At 39.2% G+C, this 24,902-nt stretch overlaps 1 protein-coding gene across 1 annotated transcript in view; it reads left to right on the forward strand.

Moving 5' to 3' along the window:
• Nucleotides 1–21,078, forward strand: part of CSN1b (COP9 signalosome subunit 1b) — an 89,863-nt gene extending 68,785 nt beyond the window's left edge. Inside the window, exon 10 of the mRNA XM_067136035.2 lies at nucleotides 17,845–21,078. Coding sequence (XP_066992136.1) covers nucleotides 17,845–17,922 — 78 coding nt within the window. The 3' untranslated portion in view covers nucleotides 17,923–21,078. The remainder of the gene's footprint in view (nucleotides 1–17,844) is intronic.
• The last annotated feature ends 3,824 nt before the right edge of the window (nucleotides 21,079–24,902 follow it).

Here is a 24,902-nt window from a genome sequence, read left to right on the forward strand (position 1 = left end):
TTTTGCTTTAAAATTAGAAGAAATAAGATACCACGGAACATATACCTTCAGGTACAGTGCACAGAAGGAAAGTTAACAGAAGGGTTTACCCACAATACATGGGGGTTGACATTCAAGACGAAAACATAACTGATAACACCTAAAGGATATCATAATTCTAACACTCAACTAAATCATGAACACAATACTAATGTACACATTTACCTCCACCCAGTCATTCATCAATGAATGAGCAGCAAACACTACCCAAAGTACCATGAACACAATTAAAACACGGTAAAGAAGGGGCAAACAAATAGTCACAATACCAACCACCTTAGTTGAAAACATTCGGACCAGAAACACATTACACTAGTTGAAACCAAGGAACCAAAATTAAATTTTAAAAATGTGGGATATAACAGGTGCAGAACTGCAATACAGTAAGCTTATTAATTTTTAAAACTTCTCCAATGCACGAACAAAGTTATTTAGTAAATTTCCAACTTAATCTGGCCCAACATCTCATATACACACCATACATAACCTAATTGAACAAGAATGAAGATCAGAAATAGTTACACCAATTAATCAGTAACACCTCAAATAACAAGGTTTAAGAAAATGATAAAAATCCATGGGTTAATGATAATAGTTACTCCAGACAAGGGGTAACGTTGACAGCTACATTTGGAGACCTCTAGTTCTATTAGATGGTGGGTTTGTGATAAGTTTCTCATCAACAACACCAAGAAAGAATAATACAAAGATGGAAAACAATAAACTCATAACACTTCCATATAACCCCATAAGAATAACAGGACAGGAAATGGTTAAGAGGAAAGGATGGTAGACCAATCTGAAGTCACATAACCCACCAACTTCACAGAATTACCAAAAGTACACATTCCACAACGGCACAGCCAATTAAATGAAAAAGGCGATAGAATACACCTCAAACCAGATGAACAACAGGAAATTAGGAGCAATGACCCACACAACATAACCCACTAGTTGTCCAATTGGACCTCGGCGTAATCCGGTCTAGAAATAAGTGTTATTCCAGATCCACCCTGTTGCTTCACAGCTAAACAGGTACCTCCTCCTATTCCCCAGAAGAACAGGTAAATAAAATATAAGTGGTAGGTAATCAGCCAGGATGGTAGAAAGCGCTCAATAGTACAATGAAGAAGGTAGGAACACAACCAAAATACCCCATAATCAATTAGGAAGGTGACTTCAGTACCGCTTGGGAAATACTACATAATCCCATACTTATCTAGCAAACCACAGAACAGTAAGATGACAAATCAACAATAACAACAAACACTAAAGATTCCACTAAGGACAAAGGCCATAGACTGGTAGGTTATTCTACTTTACAGTACTACAGATTAAATGCATGATAACATTGACTAAACAGGTTATGCAGGAAAACAGATAATGAAGGAACTAAAACACTTGAGAACCGACAAGTTACCTTCAACAAGATAAGATTATACCACTGGAGTTGTAGACCCATGCAAACTAAATGGCCAAATTTACTGGGACACAGAGGTAAAATTAAGGTAATACACACCCCTACCAAAGTGCCATAACCACCCTATTACACAACACAACCACCACCATAATGACCACCAAGAGACGCGTGTCAGCCCATAAGGGATTAAAGGATCACACCATCCTCAACAGCATGCCAAGTAGCCATTATGCCATCCCAAAATAAACCCAAAATCAAACCCACAGTACCGTAACATCACCAAATACAGGACCAGAGCCATACTTTCACGTTGTAAAAGGAGATGCACTCCTCAGGTTAAGGACTCTTCTTGCACAACGCAACACCACAATAACAAGTAGATCAGGTAGGACTCTCTTCACACCACATGCAATCCACAACTCATATAGAACACCACCATACAAGAATAGGTTATCAATTTAGAAATGAGAAACCTGACAAAAATAATGCTTACAGCAGCGCTCACAACTAAATACAGTGGAACCTCGATTCTCAGTTTTTGGAGGGACCGCGGAAAAAAACGTGGTAAACGGGTAAACGGAAAATCCGGGAATGAATGAACCATCAACAATTTGGCTAAACATCACAACAAACACCCCTAAACCAAACCAAACTACAGCTCCAATGGACCTTCCGCCTGCCAAGCGACCGCCCTCGGTCCGAAGGCCTGCAGATTACGAGGTGACGCATGGTCAGTGCGACGAATCCTCTCGGTCGTTATTTCGGGCTCTCTAGACTGGGACCGCCATCTCACCATTCAATAGCTCCTCAATTAAAGGTAACCGTAGAATGAGTGAACCTGGAACCAGCCCTCATATTGAGGTAAAAATGCCTGACCTGGCCGGTAATCGAACCCGGGCCCTCCGGGTGAGAGGCATGCAAGTTAGACCGCGGGGCCGGCTTCAAACATTAATTACCGGTACGCGACTTAAAAATCTCGAAACTTTACATTCAGTTTTACTGGGGAAACTTCGTCAGTTTCCTCTGAAAACTTCTTTCAGTTCAGCAACTTTGATCATACAGAGCCAAACTCTTCGAAAACTCTAATACGGTACCCGTAACGGCTAGCCAAACAACAATCGACCACAAGTATTTTAATTCTCTATCACTGATCTAATAAAATAAAGCACATTAGATACAAAACCGCTCAACATGATGGCAAAATCCTCTTTTTTATCTTCCATTGTAATTTGGTCACCGGTATACTGTTCGTAGTCGGTTTATGGAAATCTTGTACCACGTAAATTAGACCTATATCGGCTTTTCAAGGTTATGTTGAACTCGAGAATATGGTTTCGAATGTAAGTATCGATCTTGAAGTTTTCAAATGCATTAAATTCAGTTCTGCCCGTCACTGATCATTATCAAATTGGAAAGAGAAAAAATATCATTAACACTTCCGAAATTATGATTATCGCGACCTTCAGCTCAGCTGGAAAGCGCGCTTGCTGTAAAAGTTGGTACGAATGCAAAATGATACAAAGCTTTAAATGTAACGTGCGCAAATAAAATGACTGCGATTTTCACAACATTTTAACACAAAAACGTGAAATTCCCAATCTTATATTAGGACGGAAACAGTTATAGGCAACCTTTAAACCTCCCATGGTTTTATGTATGTAAGGTGCAACATCTGTTTTGGTCTCGATAACATAATCGTGTACGGTAACATTAAAATACTACTGTAAATTTGTGTTACTTAAGAAGGAGCAGTTTCGATTCTCACAAAAGAAGGAGCAGTTTCGATTCTCACAAGGGAACATTGGCAATGGGTAAAAGTTGCCGATCGCGATGAAACTTGGAAAACACATTAAGGTACACGTAAAAATGATGTCGGCATCAATTTTGGGTGCCAACAGTCATTAGGGCGTTAACCACGGGGCCTAAAAGTTGCGACTTTTCAAATTCCGCGCGATCAGCGAAGAATACCTGCTGGCCAATGCTAAGCTGGCACACTGCGTATCTGGAGACACGCCTCTGCACCTCCTCCCCTCCCCGCTCCAATTGGTTCGCCGCCGCACGTTCCCCCTCTCCCCGCGCTTGCCGGCTGCTTAGCTATTCAACGGGACCGACTGCTTCTTTTCGTACCGTAATTATTGAAATCCTTTAAATTACGTTCCGTTTCACACATAATGATAATAAATAACCTACACTAATATACCCATATTTTATCCAAATGTTATATTTACATTCCTGCTAATTCCGGTGAGTTGTCACATTCGTGGGTACAACTCCGAGTTAAGTACCACGGAAACGTGGGATGGGGTACCACGTCCTACCTGCGCTTAAATTATTATTTACTTCTAAAACGCCTTAAAGCTGTCGATAGTGTCCTTTAGAGTGGACATACATGTGGAATTAATTAAATTAAATCACCCACCACTAAATAAATCTCCCACCTTTAAACAACGTTAAATACCTTTTCATGTAAAGAAATTACGTGCCCGGGTATAGGATCTCGATGAATGTAATAAGATTCGGTACCTCGGGATATCAAAACCTAGTTATAGGTCCCGATCTTCTTTTTATGACCCCTTCCCCCACCCATTTTGTGTATGCTACCAGTTGTGTCATAACGAAACGACATCGCGGACGACAACAACAACAATTATAAACTCCGAGTTTGAAACTACTGGTATTTTCCGTATTGCGTACTCTAGTATAAGGAATAGGCCTATAGTTAGAATGTTTTTATTTGTGCTTGTACTGAACGATTTATTTATGTTTTGCAGTGACAGGTACAACACATTTCAATTGCAGCAGTGGTTGTCGAATATAAATTAATTTAATGCATAGGCAACTTCGATATGAGTATGACATGGAATATAGTAAAGTTTGACGTAATAAGAAAAGCCTTGAAACATAAAAAAGATGTGCATTTATATATGCAATAGATATACAGTAATCACAGGCAGACCTGTAGTCTTACTGTACCGGTACTTTTGCGTTATAGCTGACGAAGGTCTATGTATTCAACAAGTACCGATATTAAAGTATCACACTACAATCTTCTGGGTATAATGGCAGTTACATACGCAAAAAGTTAAATGGGTATTGTACAAACTGGTACAACAAAAAGCAATTACAAGGCAACACAATAAATGACTCTGTAACAATTACATCGGGCAAACTCCCTGTCAATAACTGATAGTAAACAAAACCAATCTTTGGTCTATTTGAAACATTAAAAAATAGTGAAAAGAAAACCGAAAGAAATCACAATTAACAACAGGCACCATACTTTTTTTTTGCTAATTGCTTTACGTCGCATGGACACAGTTAGGTCTTAGGGCGACGATGGGATAGTAAAGGCCTAGGAGTTGGAAGGAAGCGGCCGTGGCCTTAATTAAAGTACAACCCCAGCATTTGCCTGGTGTGAAAATGGGAATCCACGGAAAACCATCTTCAGGGCTGCCGACAGTGGGATTCGAACCCACTATCCCCCGGATGCAAACTCACAGCCACGCGCCTCTAACCGCAAGGCCAACTCGCCCGGTGCAAACGTTTTCATAAACATTTCAGAAAACGTAAACTGACTAATACAACGTGGAAATTACAAAGGAGAGATATGAGGAAGGCTGATAGAGTATGCAAAGTGTAGCACCGGTTCTCTGCGACAGCTAAGCGGCCGGCAAGCGCGGGGAGAAGGGGAACGTGCGGTGCGAACCAATTGGAGCGGGGAGGGGAGGAGGTGCAGAGGCGTGTCTCCAGATACGCAGTGTGCCAGCTTAGCATTGGCCAGCAGGTATTCATCGCTGATCTCGCGGAATTTGAAATGTTGCAACTTTTAGGCCCCTTAGTTAACGCCCTAATGAATGTTGGCACTCAAAATTGATGCCGACATCATTTTTACGTGTACCTCAATGTGTTTTCCAAGTTTCATCGCGCTCGGCGATTTACCCATTGCCGATGTTTCCTTGTCAGTGCCCTGAGGGAAATGCCGAAAACCTGTTCGGCGATACACTCGAAAAAATTAGAAAAGTAAACATCTAACCCTGGACATAATTTAGATGTTTTGCAAGTACGAATATTTGACGGAATTCGTTTCGTGTTCAAGTAGAGCTGTCAAAGAAATGCGCTCTGTCTCCTTCCAGTTGTTGTGGGCATACTCTGCTTTATGATTTCTATGGATTCTCTAAACAATACCACCGGAATACGATGGTAAGATGGTCCGTTTTGCAAATTCGCCGCCGTTCGCTTTTCCAGTACAGTACTTCCTCAAATTACCAGCACCGCAGTGACGAGACGTTAACACCTAGATCTGTAAGTAGGCCTATGCCATAGCCGTCCTTTTGTGGTATACAGTTTCTTGTAAAACGCGTGATCGAAGATTTAGCGTTGATGGGGCTGAAATTTCTGGACGGTTGATCCAGGAAATCGTTTCTTCGAGGAACAGATAATACAGCATTTTTACAGCGTGATTTAATTAAGATGCCTGCAGGATCACGTAATTTCAACGAATAATACGGGAAGACGTAATTTCCTGGAACGTATAATCGAGGTTCTACTGTACTACATGAGACCAATGGATACAATAAGGGAAAACACCATTAACAACATTTACCCTAAATGGATAACAAGACTAAAATTTCAAGAAAAATAGGTTAGGTTAATTAATTCCACCTCAGAAAATCTACAAGGCAGGTAAGACTAGTGATAGATCACTCTCAAGATGGACATTCCACAACCAGGTGAAGGGGGCCCCAGAACCACCAAAGATAGAGAAGCACATGCAATCAGTGGTCAGAAAAGGAATCACAGTAAAGACACTAAATCCATGCACGAGGCAAACAGGCTACCATCTCCAACATCTATCTACAGTGCTCCACAATAACTAATAACCGCCCAATAAGTAGATGACATAGGTAATATGCTTCCAACCACCGCCTAGCAACACGCAAACCCACACCAACTATAAGGACAGGTTAATAATGGTGAACCATGAATGTAACATGCACACAACTGTCTCACAATTAGCATAAGCATTCAATTGTACAGCAGAAATAGTTATATCACCAGCAATAGATCATAGAACACCAGTAATGATCACTTAGAGGTTGATCTAAGGCACAAAACCTTAACCAAATTTCACTTCAATGAATAAATATTGCAACTGAGTTAGAAATTATTTTTATAGGGTTAACAGGCTTTAAATTTTTCAAAAATAACAGCTGACCAAAGGTTACTTAAACATCGCAGACTGCATTTAATTTAAGATTACCTTAAGTAACACACAAGTATCAAGTATTAATAGTTGGAAAGAAACAGTTACTGGCATGAAAACAATACGCATTAGGCCATAAGTTGGTAATAGCCAAAAGGAGACACTCTCAGCGCAGGTAAATCAAACACACCAAACATATAGAATCATCAAATCTTAAAAGACAATGGTCTCAGATATTAACAGTGGGAGGTAATAATGAATTCCCACATACTTCAGCCCTGAACTGCGTACGCACAGAAATAGACACAAGATGGGTATGCCTAAAGATTAGGTAGCCCTGAACCACATATGCACAGAAATAGACACAAAATGGGTATGCCTAAAGATTAGGTTAAGTATACATTACCCTGGTAGTAACGCAGTAGGAAATATTGAAGGTAGATGCTCATAATATACTGAAGAAAATGGAAATTGCAACACCCAGAAGGAGTGGTGTTACATTGCTGCAATTGAACATGCAGGACGAGTGTTCAGTTGTGCTTGATGATTACACTTTCAGGTTCCTCTGTCCGCAAGTTTGGACAACAATCGATACAGGATGTGCCCACCACGAGCTGCAATACATTGATGAATTCGTCGAGGCATGAAGTCAATAAGGCCCTGGATCACTTCCTGAGGAATTGTGGCCCATGATTGGTGCACGGCACGGGTCAGTTGTTCCAGAGTTGTGGGCGGCTGAGGACGGTTGTCCAGTTGTCGACCCATCATGTCCCACACATGCTCAATAGGACTGAGGTCCGGGGATCTGGCGGGCCATTCTAAGGTTGTGATGTCATGGAGAGCTTCTCTGGAGGTGCGTGCAGTGTGAACCCGGGCATTGTCCTGCTGAAACATCCCATTAGCAATGTTCGCCATCATAGGGACAACCACTGGATTGCGTACCCTATCAACGTACTGTTGAGCAGTCATAGTGCCCTCAACAAGCACTAATTGTGATTTCACATTAAAGCCAATAGCTCCTCAGACCATAATGCTTGGTGTAGCCCCTGTGTGCCCCTCGACAATAAGATCTGGGCGGCCCCTCTCCCCGGTACGTCGGCGCACACGATTCTGGCGATCACTGCGGGTAAGACGGAAGCGCGTTTCATCACTAAACACGACCCTACGCCATTCGTCGACCGACGCAATCTTTCTCAACACCAGGCCAGCCTTACACGTCGCTGTTGTGGGGTCAATGGAACACCTTCTGCAGGGACACGGGCTCGTAAGCCAGCTGCACGCAGGCGATTACCAACTGTTTGCTGTGTAACGTGGGGTACCACAGCTGCTCGAATTTGCGCTGCTGTTGCACGGGGTTCCATCCGGGCCATCCGAATGATGTGGCGATCCTCTCTCACAGTTGTCTGTCGCACTGGGCCTGTGCCAGATCTACGAGTGTGTTTACCTTCATTTGACCAGTGCTGCCATACACGTTGTACCGTAGATGCCTGTCGGCCAACACGTGCAGTGACAGTTCTTAGCGATAATCCAGCCTCACACAGCCCAATTATCCGAGCCCTCTCAAACAGCGACAGTTATTGATAGCGTGCTATTCTCTGTCGTCGAGGCATGTTTGACGGGGAACACTTCACTGCACAGACTGCAAGTCAGCTACGCTACACCAGAGTCCGTATACTGGAGTTGATTCCTCCGCGACCAATCATGCGGGGAGACCTGTAGGAACAATCTAATGGGTCTGAAACTTTGATCGTTTACGTACCTACATGTCATCGTTCCATATCTTGAAAAATCAACACAAACGACCAATGCCTTCATGGTGTTGCAATTTCCATTTTCTTAAGTGTATTTTAGTATGTATACCGCCCGAGCACAATGCCAGGAAATAATATAAAAACAACAGTCAATCTGAGAACCGATACATAATGCCAGGACAGATAATAAGATGTTTCCAGAGTACAGATCATCAATCATAAAACAATTAACCAAATAACTTCACACGCAACATAACTGATCAAATTAAATAACTCAATTAAAATGAAATTAATTTGGTTACCAAAATAGTAGATAGTTTTCACAGGTAGGCAGAAAAAATACAAGACAGATAACCAGCACAAAGGACACAGAGCCCGCCGCAAATGGTGGTATACTTATGGCCCAGAGCCAATCAGTCCGTGCACAACTATTAGTTGTTCAGTAATTTCAAACTCAACAACCATAATATCAAACCAAGAATAATTAATGACATGCAGGACTCACCAATTTAGGTTACAAAGGAGGATAAGTTACAGAGCACCTGAAAATAGCAAGGCTGGGAGTTAACGTACACAGCAGCATACCAGCAGGTTCGACACCCAAAACAGTCAATTCATAAGCCAACACTGCTTTGCGCAAGGACAAGGTGACATGAAACAGTAAATCAAAATGTTCAACAACCAGATTATGCACTTCTTTTTACAACATTATTTCACAGTATTTTAGTCTTGCCTCACCTTTAACTCACCACCAATTTAATACCGTACCATGAGCAATTGAACCAAGGAAGAATGCGAAAAACCTTCAGGTAGATACGAGCAAACGGTACCAACATAAAACCGAGCTCTAGCTACCACTAACTGTATCGGCCGGTACCGTACTTTGAGCCGGTACAAGCAAAAGCATAGTTAAATATGACATGAAAAGACAACACAGGAAGAGTACCGTAGATAACCCAGGTAAATTAGAGATCAACAAGACACTTACCTGAAGAAAACAGAGGTCCATGAAATAAGAAAACTGGTACTATATGAAACTAGCTAAACTAGTTAAAGAAATAAACAAGCAATAAATTCCTTAGAAGAAAAAGAAATAATACATTTAATTCAATAAGGTTTCATAGTTAGGTTTAGAACACAAATTAACCTTCTCTAAGAAGGATAGGTAAAATAAGTTTAATCATTAGTGTGAATTAGGATCGGCCGATCTATTTAAAATGAGAAAAGAAATCATTTGAAGTACAATAATGGTAGCAGATTAAGTATACTACCATTACTGACTCCCATTTTCATTCCACTTTTCTCATATAACCTTAAAAGATTACCTTTCGCATTTAGGTATTTTTCTTAAAGGTGACATTTAGTGCTATAAAGTCACAAAATTAATTCAGTTCCAAAGTTCATAAAGAATAGAATAAAAACTTCCATCTCCCAAAGGAAGGGAATGATAAATACAGAAGGTGAGGTAAAATATGCAAAATTCCCAAGGAGGGCAATGCACAAGTAATCGTTACCCAAAATCCAAACACGATTCAGTGAAATCAATTATATCCCATCTGGATATATCATCTCCACGATTCACATTTAGTATATGTTGCTATAGTAACCCAGGCACACTAAAAAGACCATAAGCCACCAATCAAAATGAACCCCACAATAATAGTGCACACACGAGAACAAAAGAGAAATGAGAAGAATAAAAACCAAAAATGGAAAAATTAAATAAGTAAAAGGAAACCAAAGATGAAATCAGATAAAGGGGTCAAACAAGAATTAGGGAATCCTTGTGGAAACTCATGCGGTCATTAAACCACCTCAATTAACATAATTCCGTAGGTTTACCAAAGTACAATAGTGTTGCTCCCAAATAATATCAAGAGAGAATGACTATTTAGTAATATACAAGCAGAAACCCGATAGCCTAACAAATTGAAGAATAAATCCATCTTTCCGTGCTTTTAAGTTTAAATGTAACAGATGAATTTTCAAGTAGTCGCACCAAACACCAAGATTAGATAATAATTTGTAGCATAATTCTTAGAGCTCCAAAACACAGGCAATGGTAATTCCAGGACGATGAAAATAGAAGGTAGTTCACTTACAGTTCAGATGAGGCTTCCATGGTTTATAATGTGCAGTCACATACTCACAATAGGTGAACCTCGGATAAGTTATACTCAATCTACCGTAGCAAGTCCAGGATTGATCATAAGAAACTAAAATAAATACAGGTTTAGGAGGATGAAACCATCCTCACATAATGGGAGACTACCACATATCTACCAACAGGCCCAAGACCAGAACGGGCCGTTGCCTAGGTACGCGTCTACATCACATTGTGGCAGAAGCGCTAATCATGGCTGCCGTATCCACGAATGGAGATGGAGGAGATGCAAGAAAGCAAATTAGCTTTGATTGGCCAGAGAGACAGTGCCCAAAAGTTCGCTTCGACCCTAGTAGAGAGCAGTACAAGACAGAGACAGGTCAGCGCTGAATCGCAGAGCAGTTGAAACACGACAAGAGATCGTTTAAAAAATGAGAGCCAGCGTTCAGAGAGAAGACAATATCTTAAATTAGATATGTCATACAGTCACGTAGAAAAATATTCCAAAAAAGGAAGTCATAAATGAATATAAGAGTCACAGTTTTCAATGGCGCATAGCCAGATCAAAAATGTAAATAGAGAGGGCTACTAGACATTATTTCGGTAACACTGATATATATCCATGTTGTGGATACATCGGTGTTTCAGAAATACGAAATTGCTATGTTTATAATAGTACATAGATCTGCTCTTTTTTAAATGATTTCTAGTGAAACATTTGTACCACAGCCAACAGACACTCAAGGAATGAAGAATGGGTAAGTCATCAGTGGCATGAATGCAAAATTTGAGTGTATTATCTGCATTAGTTTCCATTTTATGCATGTTTTTGTGTGACAAGTATGCTCAAACTATGGGCCAGCAAATTAAATCTCATTCACAGTCAACAGTGTGGCCATTTATTGTGACTTGAATGGGTTCAACACTGGTAATACAGTATCACTTCCTTTCCCTCTTCATCTGTCACACATTTCTGTATCTACATACATTTTACCAATCTGTACAATCATTACAGACCAACAGGTCCAATTCTCTTTACCATCTCCACGCTTATTTCCTCTATCCCAGCCGCTTTTCCCATTTTTATTCTTCTGACTGCTAGTTCCATTTCTAACATTGTAATGTCCCTCTCTTCTTCCAAGTCCACACACCCTGTACTTCCAGCATCTTTTCTGCACCATTTTCCACACTTAATAGTTCATCCAAATACCCTTTCCATCGTTTCCATATCTCTTCAGGTTGTGTTAATAACTCTCCACCTTCCTCTTTCACTAGCTTGGTGTATACTTCTTTCCTCGTACTTCTGGTAAGTCCATACAGCTACCTTTTTACCCCCATTAACATTCTCTTCCATCTCTTTTGTGAGTTGCTTTCAATGCTTTTCAGCTGTGTCTTTTTAAAAGCTCCTTTGACTTTCCTGGTATTTCCCTTCGTCTTGTTATTGTTCATCTCTGTTCCATTCTTGCAATGCAGAATCTTGTGAAAATGTTCATGTAATTTTTTCTATTTAATTTCCATACTTTTTATTTCCTTCTCACTTGTCTCCTATATTCTGTTTTTCCCACTTTAATCCTTGGTACCAGTACTCAATATTCTCCATCAAAAAAGCTTCCCGTGGAGGAGCTGTTCTGTCCAACAACTAGATTGAAATTTTTCATTGAGTTGGAAGTGCAGAAAGCAGTATTTTAAAATGGGAAAATTGATAAAGGTCAAGAAAGGCATGTCTGCAGTCGTCCCACTTTTGTAGCCCTGATCTCGCTGTGTGTGACCTATTTTTGATTCCAACTGCCTGAAATGACGATTGGACTCTGAAAATGGCGCATTGAAGGTTGAAGGGGATTTTGAAGCACTTTCAAAAAATGTATTTAAGGAAGTCTTCTGAAAGTGGATGAGAAGATGGGACTATCTGAAGGGAAAAGCATTTGATTTATGGTTTAGTAATAAAGTTTTCACAGCATTAGTCTGTCTTAACTGAACACGCCGTATTGGTGGTTTGTATTACGCATGTATTTTGCCATAGTTGATGTTAAGAGATAAGCAGAGATTGGCAGTTTATTTGAAGTGATTCTACTAAGTGAACATTAAAACATGCAGGTGCCCTTAATGGAAGAACACAAAGTCAGAAGTAGGAGAAATAATTGCCCGAGTCCTTGTCCTTCTGTTTTTATGACGTGAACTCATTGTAGCTACGGTTTGCAGACATTGTAGTGGTTGTCAGAAAGTGGGTTGTCTGGTGAAGTAAATTTTATTAGCTTTCAAGTGTAGAATTTATCTGGCAATGCAGATGTGTTCTTTCATAGAAATGATTTCCCTGGCTCTACTGACCATAAGGAAGGCAATTGGTCACAAGTACGAGGTTGTGTTTTTTAATACAAAGCTCTTTTCTTTCCAAAGTACTGTCTAGAGATAGTCCTTCTGAAAGTATTGCTGAAAGTTTAACACGGTTTTCTTAGTGATAATAATTGAGAACTGCTGTTAGAGTGAAAAGACTACATTCTTGGCAGTTGTCTGCAAATTAGTACCTCACTTTTCTTTGGCAGGTGTCAGTCATTTAATTAAACTTTGTCTTACAAGGAGAGGCCGGACCCTGCGTCCAACCAATTTCAATGAGCTTCCCTGTACCTGTTGGGCGACATTGAACGGTAACTCATGTAGAAGGGTGTAGGTCAATACGCTTTCGGTTTCGAAACATTGAGCTCAGATGGCATGACACAGAATCCGCTTTGGACCAAGTGGAGGTGATAGAACACTAAAATATAAGAAATAAATTGACAATTTCAATACAGTATATCAAGTAAGTGATATTACATCAGTCTTAGGACTAGTTTTGGCCACTTAGTGGACATCTTCAGCCAAATAAAAATTAAACAGATTATGTGATAACTAAAACATATGTATAACAAAAACAATGTTGCAGGAATAATTATAACATAGAATTATATATAACAACAAAATTTATGGTTAAGGTGATCTTCTTGTCATATGATGTCTTTAAGTTCACTTAAGACTTCAAGCAAAGAAATAAATCTGGAAATGATAGCCAGAATTAGGAATGAATAAATATACAGAGAAGAAATTAAAAAGGAGAAAAATGATTTTGAGACTCGCCTCTAATGTCTGATGTAGAACAAGCACCAACTTGCTGGAGGAAGCAGGCGGGCCCTGTAACAAAGGAGTGGGTAGGGAACAAGCACTGACTTGTTGTTGGAAGCAGGCAATGTAAACAAATGAGTAGATAGGGAGGGGAGAAGGAGAGAAGGGGTGTCTAAGGTGGGGCTGAAGGATGTAGAAAGAAAGACTGATGCTGAAAGGGGAATTTAAAGAGATTATAAAAGATAGAATTCCTTTTATCTGAGACATTATTGCTAAAGATAGAAATTAAAAGGTCAAATAAAATGTTTGATTTCTCTGAAATTTAATTTAGATTGAAGTTAGGATTGAAAAGCTGTTCCAGATTGATAAAACAATTTTCTGTAATATTGAGCAGGGGGCCTTTTTGTATAACTTTGAGAATTTTCATGTCTTGCTTGATATTAGTTATGCTGTCCCATGGCCAAAAATCTGTTCTATTTCAGGGCGTTAACATTCTCTAAGTATCTTATATGGAAGCTCCTACTTGTTTGACTGACATAAGATGCGTTACAATTATTACAATTGAGTCTACAAATACCTATGTGAACTTATTTCTATGATTGGTATTGTGTAAAATATCTGTGTTTCTGTTACAAGTTTTGAGGCTATTTGACATGATGCTTTTTGGTAGACTTATTTATTATTAAACGTAAAGGTAGATAAAAAATTGATGTTTTCTTTTGTTAAGGTGGATTAGGGCTGGTGTTCATGTTTATTGATGATTCTGTCTATAAAGGAGCTGTTGTAGCCATTAAATGTAGCTATATTACGAATGGTGTTTAATTTGTTTTTAAGTTGTTTTTTAGACAGCGGGATGCTAAAAGCGCGGTGCACATTTATGGGCATGTGGTTGTATGGAATCTTGATGTATTGTGTTAGCAGTTTGTGTTGATTTTCTAAAAATTTTGTAGCTCAACGAACTAGGTTGTCGGATGATCGTTAGATCTAAATGAGTTTTTTATCGTTCTCTGATTCTAGTGTAAACTTGATATTTAGGTCAATGTGATAAAGGTTGGATTAGAGTGGTGATGGCGTCAGTTGTACTTTCCTTCATGATCACAAAAGTGTCTTCCACATCTCTTCCAAAAAAAAAAAAAAATATTATTAAAGATATTATTAATAGTGTGTTCTAAATGAGATAGATTTCAGCTAGGATGTCTGATGTCGGCGATCCCATAGCTAACCCATTTTGCTGATAAATGGTATTGTCAAATGTAAAATAATTGTTATTCAAAACCATTTTTAGTATAGAAATGAAATCTTGAAATTCTAGTGGGTTCGGGCTACTGTGTTTATTTAAATTGTTGTGAATAATGGGACAAATTTTTGAAATCGTGATGCTTGGGTACGTGTTAACAATATTGAAGGAATGGAGTGAATAGTTGGGTTGAATAGTAACATGATCTTAGTTTTTCGACCAATTCATTAGTGTTCTTAATGGAATTCCCAGATAAAAAGGAACATAAAAACAAATTAAACACCATTTGCAGCATAGTTAAATTTAATGGCTACAACAGCTCCTTTATAGAGAAAATCTTCAATAAACATTAGCTTTCAACCAGCTTCACGAAAGAAAAAACTCGCAACAATTTTTTACCTACTTTTACGTTTAATAATAAACAAGTCTACCAAATCACTAACATATTTAAAAGGCATGATGTCAAAATAGCCTTCAGAATTGTAACAAAGAGAGATATTTTACACAATACAAATTCTATTAATTGTAGCAATAAGTTCACCAAATCAGTTGTTTATAGACTCAATTGTAATAATTGTAACGCATCTTATGTTGGTCAAACAGGTAGGAGCTTCTGTACAAGATATTTAGAGCATGGTAACGCCCTGAATAGAACAGATTTTCGGCCATGGAACAGCACACAGTTCACTAATATCAACCAAGACATGAAAATTCTCAGTTATACAAAAAGGCCCCCTGCTCAATATCACGGAAAATTGTTTTATGCATCTGGAACAGTTTTTCAATCCTAAATTCAGAGAAATCAAACATTTTATTTGACCTTTTAATTTCTATCTTTAGTAATAATGTGAAAATGAAAATAATTCTTTCTTTTATAATCTCTTTAAATTTCCCTCTCAGCAGCAATCTTTCTTTCCACATCCTTCAGCCCCATCTTAAGACTCTCCTTCTCTCCTCCTCTCCTCCTCTCCCCCACCCCTCCCCATCTACTCCTTTGTTTACATTGCCTGCCTGCTTCCTAGAACAAGTCAGTGCTTGTCCTACATCAGACATTAGAGGTGAGTCTCATAAATCATTTTCTCCTTTTAAATTTATTTTCTGTATGTTCATTCATTTCTAATTCTGGCTATCATTTCCAGATTTACTCCTTTGCCTGAGGTCCTAAGTGAACTTAGGCATCATATCATGACAAGAAGATCATAACCATAAATTTTGTTATACATATGTTTTAGTTATCACATAATCTGTTTAATTTTTATTTGGCTGAAGATGGCCACTAAGTGGCTGAAACTAGTCCCAAGACTGATGTAATATCACTTACTTGATAAATTGTATGGAAAAGGTTTTCTTATAATTGCTCTTCCATACAGAAGTGAAGTTGATATTGATATTTTAAAAGAACACTAAAAGATGAACAAATTTTACTTAAACGTGTCAGGTCTGCAACCTAACAATTTCCAAAAAATTGATCAATCCCAGATTCCAATGCAATGCATATAAACTTGTAGAGTTTCACCACAGTCAGCCGGAGCAATGGGCGAGTGCTCATCATACTTGTGTGTGAACGTCGACGGTGTGAGTTCAACTCTCGTCATCGTCTTTTTTTTTTTTTTTTTTGTACAATATGTATTTTGTACAAGTCGCTTGAAGTTGCACCGATACAGATAGGCCTTGTGAGAACGTTTAGGCCTATATTAATTTCAGGCAAAAAATAATGTGCATTGAAAGTTGCATAATATTTTTGTTCCCTTTTAATCTTCACGTTCCCTCAAATAATAAGTTATTTTACTGAGCGAGTTGATTGTGCGATTAGGGCCGTGCAGCTGTGAGCTTGCATTTGGGAGATAGTGGGCTCGATCCCCACTGTCAGCGGCCCTGAAGTTAAAAATGATGTTATTGGCTTTACGTCCCACTAACTACTTTTACGTTTTTTTTGAGACCCCGAGGTGCTGGAATTTAGTCCTGCAGGAGTTCTTTAATGTGCCAGTAAATCTGACATGAGGCTGACGTATTTGAGCGCCTTTAGATACCACCGAAGTGAGCCAGGATGAACCTGCCAAGTTGGGGTCAGAAGGCTAGGACCTCAACAGTCTGAGCTACTCAGCCCTGAAGATGTTTTTCCGTGGTTTCCCATTTTCACACCAGGCTAATGCTGGGGCCACACACATTTCCTTCCCACTCCTAGTGGGCTTTCCTATTCCACTGTTGCCATAAGACCCATCTGTGTTGGTGCGACATGAAGCCAATTACTAGAAAAATATTTTGTACAAAAGATTTTGCTGCGACACAATATTCAAACTCACGTCGTCAAGCTTCACAGACAGATACGTTGACAACTCGGCCACTGCCCCGGTTGACTGCAGTGTAACTCACCAAGTATATAATTATGCGTTGTATTGGAATTGGGGATTCATAAATTTTTAATAAATTATTAGGTTGCGGACCTGACATGTTTAAGTAAAATTTGTTTGCCTTTTAGTTGTCTATTGCCTCCACTTTGTCCACAGTGGATTCTGCGTCGTGACATTTGACCTGAATTTTTTCGAAACCAAAAGTGTATTGACCTGAACCCTTCTACACGAGTTACTGTTGAGTGTCCCCCAACAGGTACATAGAAGCTTGTTGAAATCTGTTGGATACAGGGTCTGGCCTCTCCTTGTTAGGTGGAAGTTTGCTGGACTCAAGTTCTCTGCAGGCGGCTGGTTATAATAATACTGATGCCGGGCTGAGTGGCTCAGATGGTTAAGGCGCTGGCCTTCTAACCCCAACTTGGCAGGTTCGATCCTGGCTCAGTCCGGTGGTATTTGAAGGTGCTCAAATACGACAGCCCCGTGTCAGTAGATTTACTGGCACGTAAAAGAACTCCTGCGGGACTAAATTCTGGCACCTCGGCGTCCCCGAAGACCGTAAAAGTAGTTAGTGGGACGTAAAACAAATAACATTATTATTATTAATAATACTGATGAAGTGAAGAGTGGTATTGCTTGTGTGTTCCAGAGCCCTCAGCGAGACAGCGGTCAAGGTGGCGAAATGTCGGTGGCTCCTGGGAACAGCTCCCTGACGCCGAGGAACTGAACTCTAGTGAACTTTGACTGATGGACACAAGCGAGTTGTGTGCCCCCGATGTTGTCAAGTGGCGACAGTGATGTGATATGTAGTGTATGGACCAAGTATCTGCACGCTGTCTGCTTTTTGTAAAACATTTTTTCCCTTTTGTCTGGCTACAAGTTGAAACATCACCACCGTTAATGCTGGAGGACAGAGACAATTCATGTCAGTTTATTCCTTAAGTGGGGGGGTTATTACTTTGTGACAGCTGATGATGTATTGTGTTGACGACACCATAAAGTTAATAAGACCTACGAGTTGTTTCTTTACGTCCACAAAAGTCTGTTTACTATGGGAGAGTGATGAAATATACAGTATCTAGAAACTACTCTACTACAGCATTATGTAATGTAAGCTTTTACTGTTATAGTTTATTTTCAATAATTTCCTATTTAAATTAAATTTTGCCCTAAATTTTTCTGAAGATTAACATTCTATAGAGTAATCAGCTGTGTTTATATAAAGCTTCAAGAGATGGCCACTAATTCTTTCAGATTACCAACATTGCTCTGAAATTATAATTTGCCATGCCGTCTCCTTGCTCTTGCAATTAAGTGAAACAAGGAAGGTTTGAATTTGTAGAAAAGAACAGCATAAAACTGCGGAAATAGAATTGTGTACCATGTTTTAGACAACAGGAAGCGGAAAAATACAAAAGGATTTTATCAGCCAAAATTGTGACTACATCCTAAAACATATTTTGAAGCTTTTCTTGTGATTGAGAAATTAACGTATTTTCTCGTATAATTAAATGCCCTTGCATAATTTACGCATCCCAGTATTTTTGGGTCCAAAGTGGAGAAAAAGAAATGTTCACTTCTTTGAACACCCAGCACGCAGGTCCGGATGTGTTTCGAAATAAAGATGTCTATTACTCGGGTAGCAGCCTACCTATTGCGAAACTGGGCATTCTAAATACTGGGCAACGTGCTGTTATCAGCCGGTAGGAAATACCACTGCACTAGTTCAGTGAGAGAATCAGCGCAGAAGTGACTAGCGACGCTCTATTCCAGTCTGGTACAAACGTATTTTACGAGTGTTTTGGGTATGGGACATGCGTTTTCTGTGATCTCAAAATTGTTTGTTAGTCCACAGTGAGCAAGTATTTGAGTAACAGTGCATCATATAAACTCGCCGTGTTCATTTACGCCGAAACATATGGAAATAGGAAAGTGGGCCGCAAGTATTCAGTGTCCGAATGCAACGTACGCTACCGCGGTTACCATGGTAACAGCGAATTGCACTTCAAGCGACCAACAAGTCTCGCAGAGCATTTTGCGGACCAAAAAGTGGCAAGTTTCCGAAAGTAGGGGAGGATCTGCTTAAATGTACTATTTCGTTAGCAACATTGGATATGCCGTTTCTCACGAAATGCTGTATTTTAAAGAACAAGAAATAGCTGCTGTACATGGAATCAGTCTCGGATTTGAAGGTTAACCGAGGCTTCATTAATTTTATGAAGAGAAATGGACTTTCTCTTCGACGAAGAACAACATTATGCCACAAAATGCCGAATGATTTCAACCAAGTAATTTATTTTCATCTATGTGGTTGAGAAGCGTGAGGTGAAAGATTATTTGTTGTCCCAAACAGGAACCACAGGTCAGATGCCAATCAGTTTCCGTAAGCCTCAAAGTCGAACAATCGATAAGAAAGGGATATTGTTATCGTTTGTGCTATGGGAAGCAAAAAAGAATGATGTACTGCAATGTTTGCTGTAACATTTGATGACAGAAAGCTTGCACTTTGTTGTTCTAAAATAAAAAACAATGCCTAAAGTAAAATTTCCGCAAGGGATCCACGTTCGTATCCAAGAAAAAGGGTGGAAGGACACGTCACTTGTACAAGAATGGATATGGACAGTTTGGGGAAATATAGCAGGGGTCCATCCTTCGATGCCCATCCCTTCTCATATTGGACAGTTTTCTTTTTTTGCCGGTATGTCATTATTATGTTTCTTACATGAATTGTACTTTTATTATTACATGTTTATTTTACTTCAGTCTGTATTGTCAGCTTGTAACAGAAAGAATATTTTCCAGTGTCGGTACTTCAAACCCACGTATCCAGCTTACCCGATGTACCCTATTTGACTTTTCAGAAAGAATCTCATGCCGGAATTTTTTGCCAAATGACGGTTAACCGCAAAATGACGATTAACCGCAAATGAGTTTAACCAATTGTGTGTATGTTAAATTTGATATATCTTTTAAATGTAAATAAGTGTAAATATTTTTTTAAATATCTGAATTTCTCGAATAATTTACGCATCCAAAGTTTTCGCCTTTTTTTTTTTTTTCCCGTCAAAAGGTGCGTTATTATGCAAGAAAATACATTACTTGCAATAAGTTTCTCTAGAAATTAAATAAGATTTTGGTATGGATTGGGGGTTAGGAGGTATGAAATCATTGAGACTGAGGGTGAATTGCTGGCTATGAAGAGAGAGCTCAGTGTCGGTGAAAACCAAGAATCCACTGCAGAGTTTGTGAAATTCCATCTGTGTGTCAAGACAGCACAGATTGCTGACAAACTGCTAATATTATTTGGTATCCTGTGGAACGCTTAATGAGATGAAAATTATGAATCAAGTTTAGCAATGAAAAGTACAATGTTCCACAAAGAAAGTATTCTCTGTATGTCATATTCAAGTATGAAAGGGAACTTTTCCTCTTGTAATTTTGCCTGTGTTCGATTAATGTGATGAAAGTGTCAACAAGATGTATGTGCCACATTTTACAACATGGATGACCATTGCTGCCCTGTCATTGACATCCATGTAAATAAACCATTTAAGGGTAATGTGTGGCATTCCACTACACACTGATGGTAACAAGTACAATTGCCTAAAGTTGTATGTGAAAGAATTGGGGACCTTGTTGCACAGTTTCAAGAAAAGGAATACTGCATTTGGAGGGCCGAGGTGGTAGTGGTAAGTCCTCACAGGTGAGTTTCACCTAAATTGAATACTAATTTAATGAATGTGAGCCATCAGCTTAATGTTAAACTTTTATTTTTCTTTGTTAAGGTATCGTCCTGTGTGATTCACATCTGCCGCAGTGGTGCTTTGTGTGGATGACTTCAACTGTACTATGTAAAGAAATAGAAAGACTGCAGTATGTTTCATCCTGGAAGGTTTATTTTTGATTTACAATAAAATTTGCATATATGATTTCCTTGTCACTTCCACTAGTCCCACCTCTCCTCCGTCATTAAAAGTGAAGAGTGGAGGGGAAAAAATGACTGATTTGATTTGTAATGTTGTGTTGCTGACTGCTGTCAACGTGATGCCTGTAAGTTCCTCAAAACATTGTCTTCACACGATTTTTTCTAATTTAACAAATCATTCAGGGGATTGAAGAACGTTTTTGTTTGGAAATGCATCACCGGATAGTTGCAGGACATCACACAACGTTGTGCATTATTACTGTCTTGGACACAGTTGTTATTCATGACTTTCTGCCAGTATTACTTCACTTAATGCATTTTTGCAAGTTCTTTTTCTATTGCCAACATTATGGCAGAGCTTGTACTTCTGTAAATGGTTTCTTTTGGTATTTAAGAACCATAAAATTGGTGACCTTGATGCTTTTGGAAGATATAATAGCAAGGGAATGCATATGATGATTAATTTACTGGCACAGTGAGTATTCCTCTTAATCATATTTAAGTCACTAAAATAATGCCGAATGACTTCACTGCACAGTTAGGGTCGTGTAACTGTGAACTTGCATTCATGAAATGGTAGGTTTGAATCCCACCGTCCACAGACCTGAAGATTGATTTCCCACTTTCATACCAGGCAAATGCAGTGGCTGTACCTTAATTAAGAACTCGGTCGCTTCCTTCACAATTCTAGCTCTCTGCCATCCTTGCGTCGTTAAAGACCTTTGATGTGTTAGTGCAACGTTAAACCAGTAGCAAAAAAATTAAAATTAAAATAACTTTCTAGTTTTTCTCAAAGCTGTGAAAGAACGAAATGATCAGATTACATGTGCTAGGATGTCAGTCTTCATATTGTCATGAAGTATTTGTCTTTGATTATTATCGACACAGCCTGATCCTAACAAAAGGTTGGTTTGCAAACTGGATGTGGCACTTTGATGGATGAACAAAAATACAGAAAGAAAGAGTAACTGTCTTCTCACTTGCTCATTGGAGCGTAAGGCTGTATTGAAGTTCCTCCAGCTTGTTCTATTCCCTACCAGTTCCTTCACTTCTCTCAATGTCGCTCCCTGCTCTGCAACTTCCTCGTCCAATACTTTCTTGGTCTCCAACATCTGTGCACTGCTTGCGGGTTCAAGTTCACTTCTGTTTTCTCTGTAGTCCCTTCTAGTTTTCCAATTCAGCCCCATTTCGTTTTGCTTATTTTAATTACGAATGGTTCATTTCTCCCCATTTGGTAAGATATCTGGCCATCATATGTTCCAAATGTGATGTAGACAATGGTTCACAAAGACTTTCATTCTTGTGCAGAGTAGAATGGTAACTTGTCATGTTTCACTTGCATATACAAGAAATGACTTGACATTGGTATTAGAAGTTACTTTGCTTTTCCAAATGGGATAGAATTGTCTTCTAAACCACAATCTCTGTCACACTTCTAAGTAAGTAAAGAAGTCACAACAAACGTGCAATACATCCCCCCTTTCTTGTTGCTACAATGTTTGTCACAGACCTTAGGTTCTGCCATTTTTCTTATACTTGAAACATTTTATTTACCTGTTGTTTATATTGTTAAATTGATAACTCTTATTGTATTTTTTGTTATTTCAAACTGGAACGCACTTAATGAATAGACCTAACTGCCTATCGTTCTAACACAGAAGTGTTACAAGGCGGTGTGTGATAACATATGATGCGGCAGATATAACTCCTGAATGTTTGTCTAACCCCTTGTCCCATTGCTGTACGGGGCTGGGTATGAAGTAAGATGAACTTTCGTTGCAAGTTTTTATGACTGGATACCCTTTTTTGACATCAACCTCATCAGAGGAGTCAATGAACGACGTGATATATGATAGTAGGAAGGGAGAGAATGAAACCCAGTGTCGGTACATAGCCTACTCCTGTCGAATAGCACCAAGGCTAAAATCCCACATCCAAAGGACGAATCACCTTCGCTCCATTTGAGCATTGTGGAGAGATTTGGAATTTAATCCAGAATTTTTGCATGCAATCTGGTGATAGAAATTGTATACTACCACTTCTCCTACCCTGCTGGCCAACATTCTGGTTCAAACTGGCTAACGAGAGTCAGACCATATAGACTTCATGCCTTAACGATCATGGCCACAAGGCGAGCAGAAATAACTCCCGAATGTTACAACATAAATAACACAGCAACAGTAGAAGCTATTCAAAAATGTATTTTACAATTTGAAAGAGCAGTGTTTGGCATTTATAATACTTCATATACTTTGCAGCTGATGCTGGTAGACTTGAGCACCAGAAATAACTCCCTCATTTGCTTCCACTGTTTCTCAGATGTTAATTGCAATGCTTGCGGCGTAGCATGTGCTGTACCATGTTAGTCCCATCCTGTGGAGAGCATTGTGGGTTTACGATTAGTACTTACTTCAAAAATACAGACTGTTACCACACAACATAGTGCTTATTTCATAGATATTTCAGACTAGGTTGACATGCTAAAGTTTCTGACAGGTAAATTTTGTTATGGGTTACAAATTTGAGAAGAACAGGTTCAGCTTCATAAATTAAAACAGAACTGCGACAGTAACATCTGATCATTACAAATAGATATTACACAACTTCCTGCAGCCAAAACTCAATGAAGTAGGGAATCCCTTTGTGTGGTTCCAGCAGGATGGTGCCACTGCACGTACAGCAAGGGCACCGATGAACCTCCTAAGAGAAATGTTTTCATGCTAGTTTCTCCTTATGCAGTCAGTAATTCTGAGGGTATGTCATCAAATCCTGGTATCTTGGTCCTTTTTACAACTCTTAAAGCTCTGTCAAAATCTGACCTCAAAATTGAGTCTGCTATTTCATCAGCATCAACAGAACCTTATCATATATGTACTTCTTTCCCTTAATACAATTGTTTAATTTGTTCCTGCCATCTTTCCCTGGAAGTGGTTTTCCATCTGAAATCTTCATATTCATACACCTTGTTTTCATGTATGAAGCATCTACCTCTCCTACACCCTTCCAACATCCTTGCACTTCTCTTGTGGCCATTCCTCCTTAGTTGACCTGCACTTTCTATCCACTTCATTCTTTTATTGCCTGTATTCTTTTCTGCCCCCACTCATTTTTTGCGTTCTTGTATTTTTGCCATTCGTCAATCAGGTCTCATATGTCCTACTAATTCTTACCTCATCTTGCCTTTCTTCAGCAGCCCTACGATCTCATTCTTCCCGACTATGCACTCTTTACCTATTGCGTTTCCTTCAGCTTTTTCCTTTTGTCCTCGTGCAGCACATTCCCTCACTCTCTTTTCTTTCTACTTCTCTAGATCCCATCCTCTTGCATTCCTTCCTTTCTTCAATTTCTTCAAGTTGAGATGGCATTTCATGACCGACAAGTTGTGGTCAGAGTCTGCGTCTGCTCCTGGGAACGTCTTGCAATCCAACATCTGGTTTCTGAATCTCTGCCTAATCGTAATGAAGTCTGTTTGATACCTTTCATTGTCTCGAGGTCTTGTCCACATGTACAGCCAATGTTTGTGGTATTTGAACCAAGTATTAGCAAGGACTAAATTATGATCAGTGTAGAATTCCTCTTTCATTCCTTCGTCCCAGTCGGAATTCTTCTATGGCATTACCTTCTGTTGCTTGGCCTACCACTGCATTCCAGTCTCCCATCACAATTACATGTTGTATTAAATATTCTCTCTCTTCATATATTCTTTCTATTTCTTCATCTGCTGAATGAGTAGGCGTATAGACCTGCACTATTGTGGTGGGCATTGGCTTGGTGTCTGTCTT

The sequence above is a fragment of the Anabrus simplex genome, chromosome 1 (genome assembly GCF_040414725.1).
Source record: "Anabrus simplex isolate iqAnaSimp1 chromosome 1, ASM4041472v1, whole genome shotgun sequence".
In the NCBI taxonomy this organism is placed as follows: Eukaryota; Metazoa; Arthropoda; class Insecta; order Orthoptera; family Tettigoniidae; genus Anabrus; species Anabrus simplex.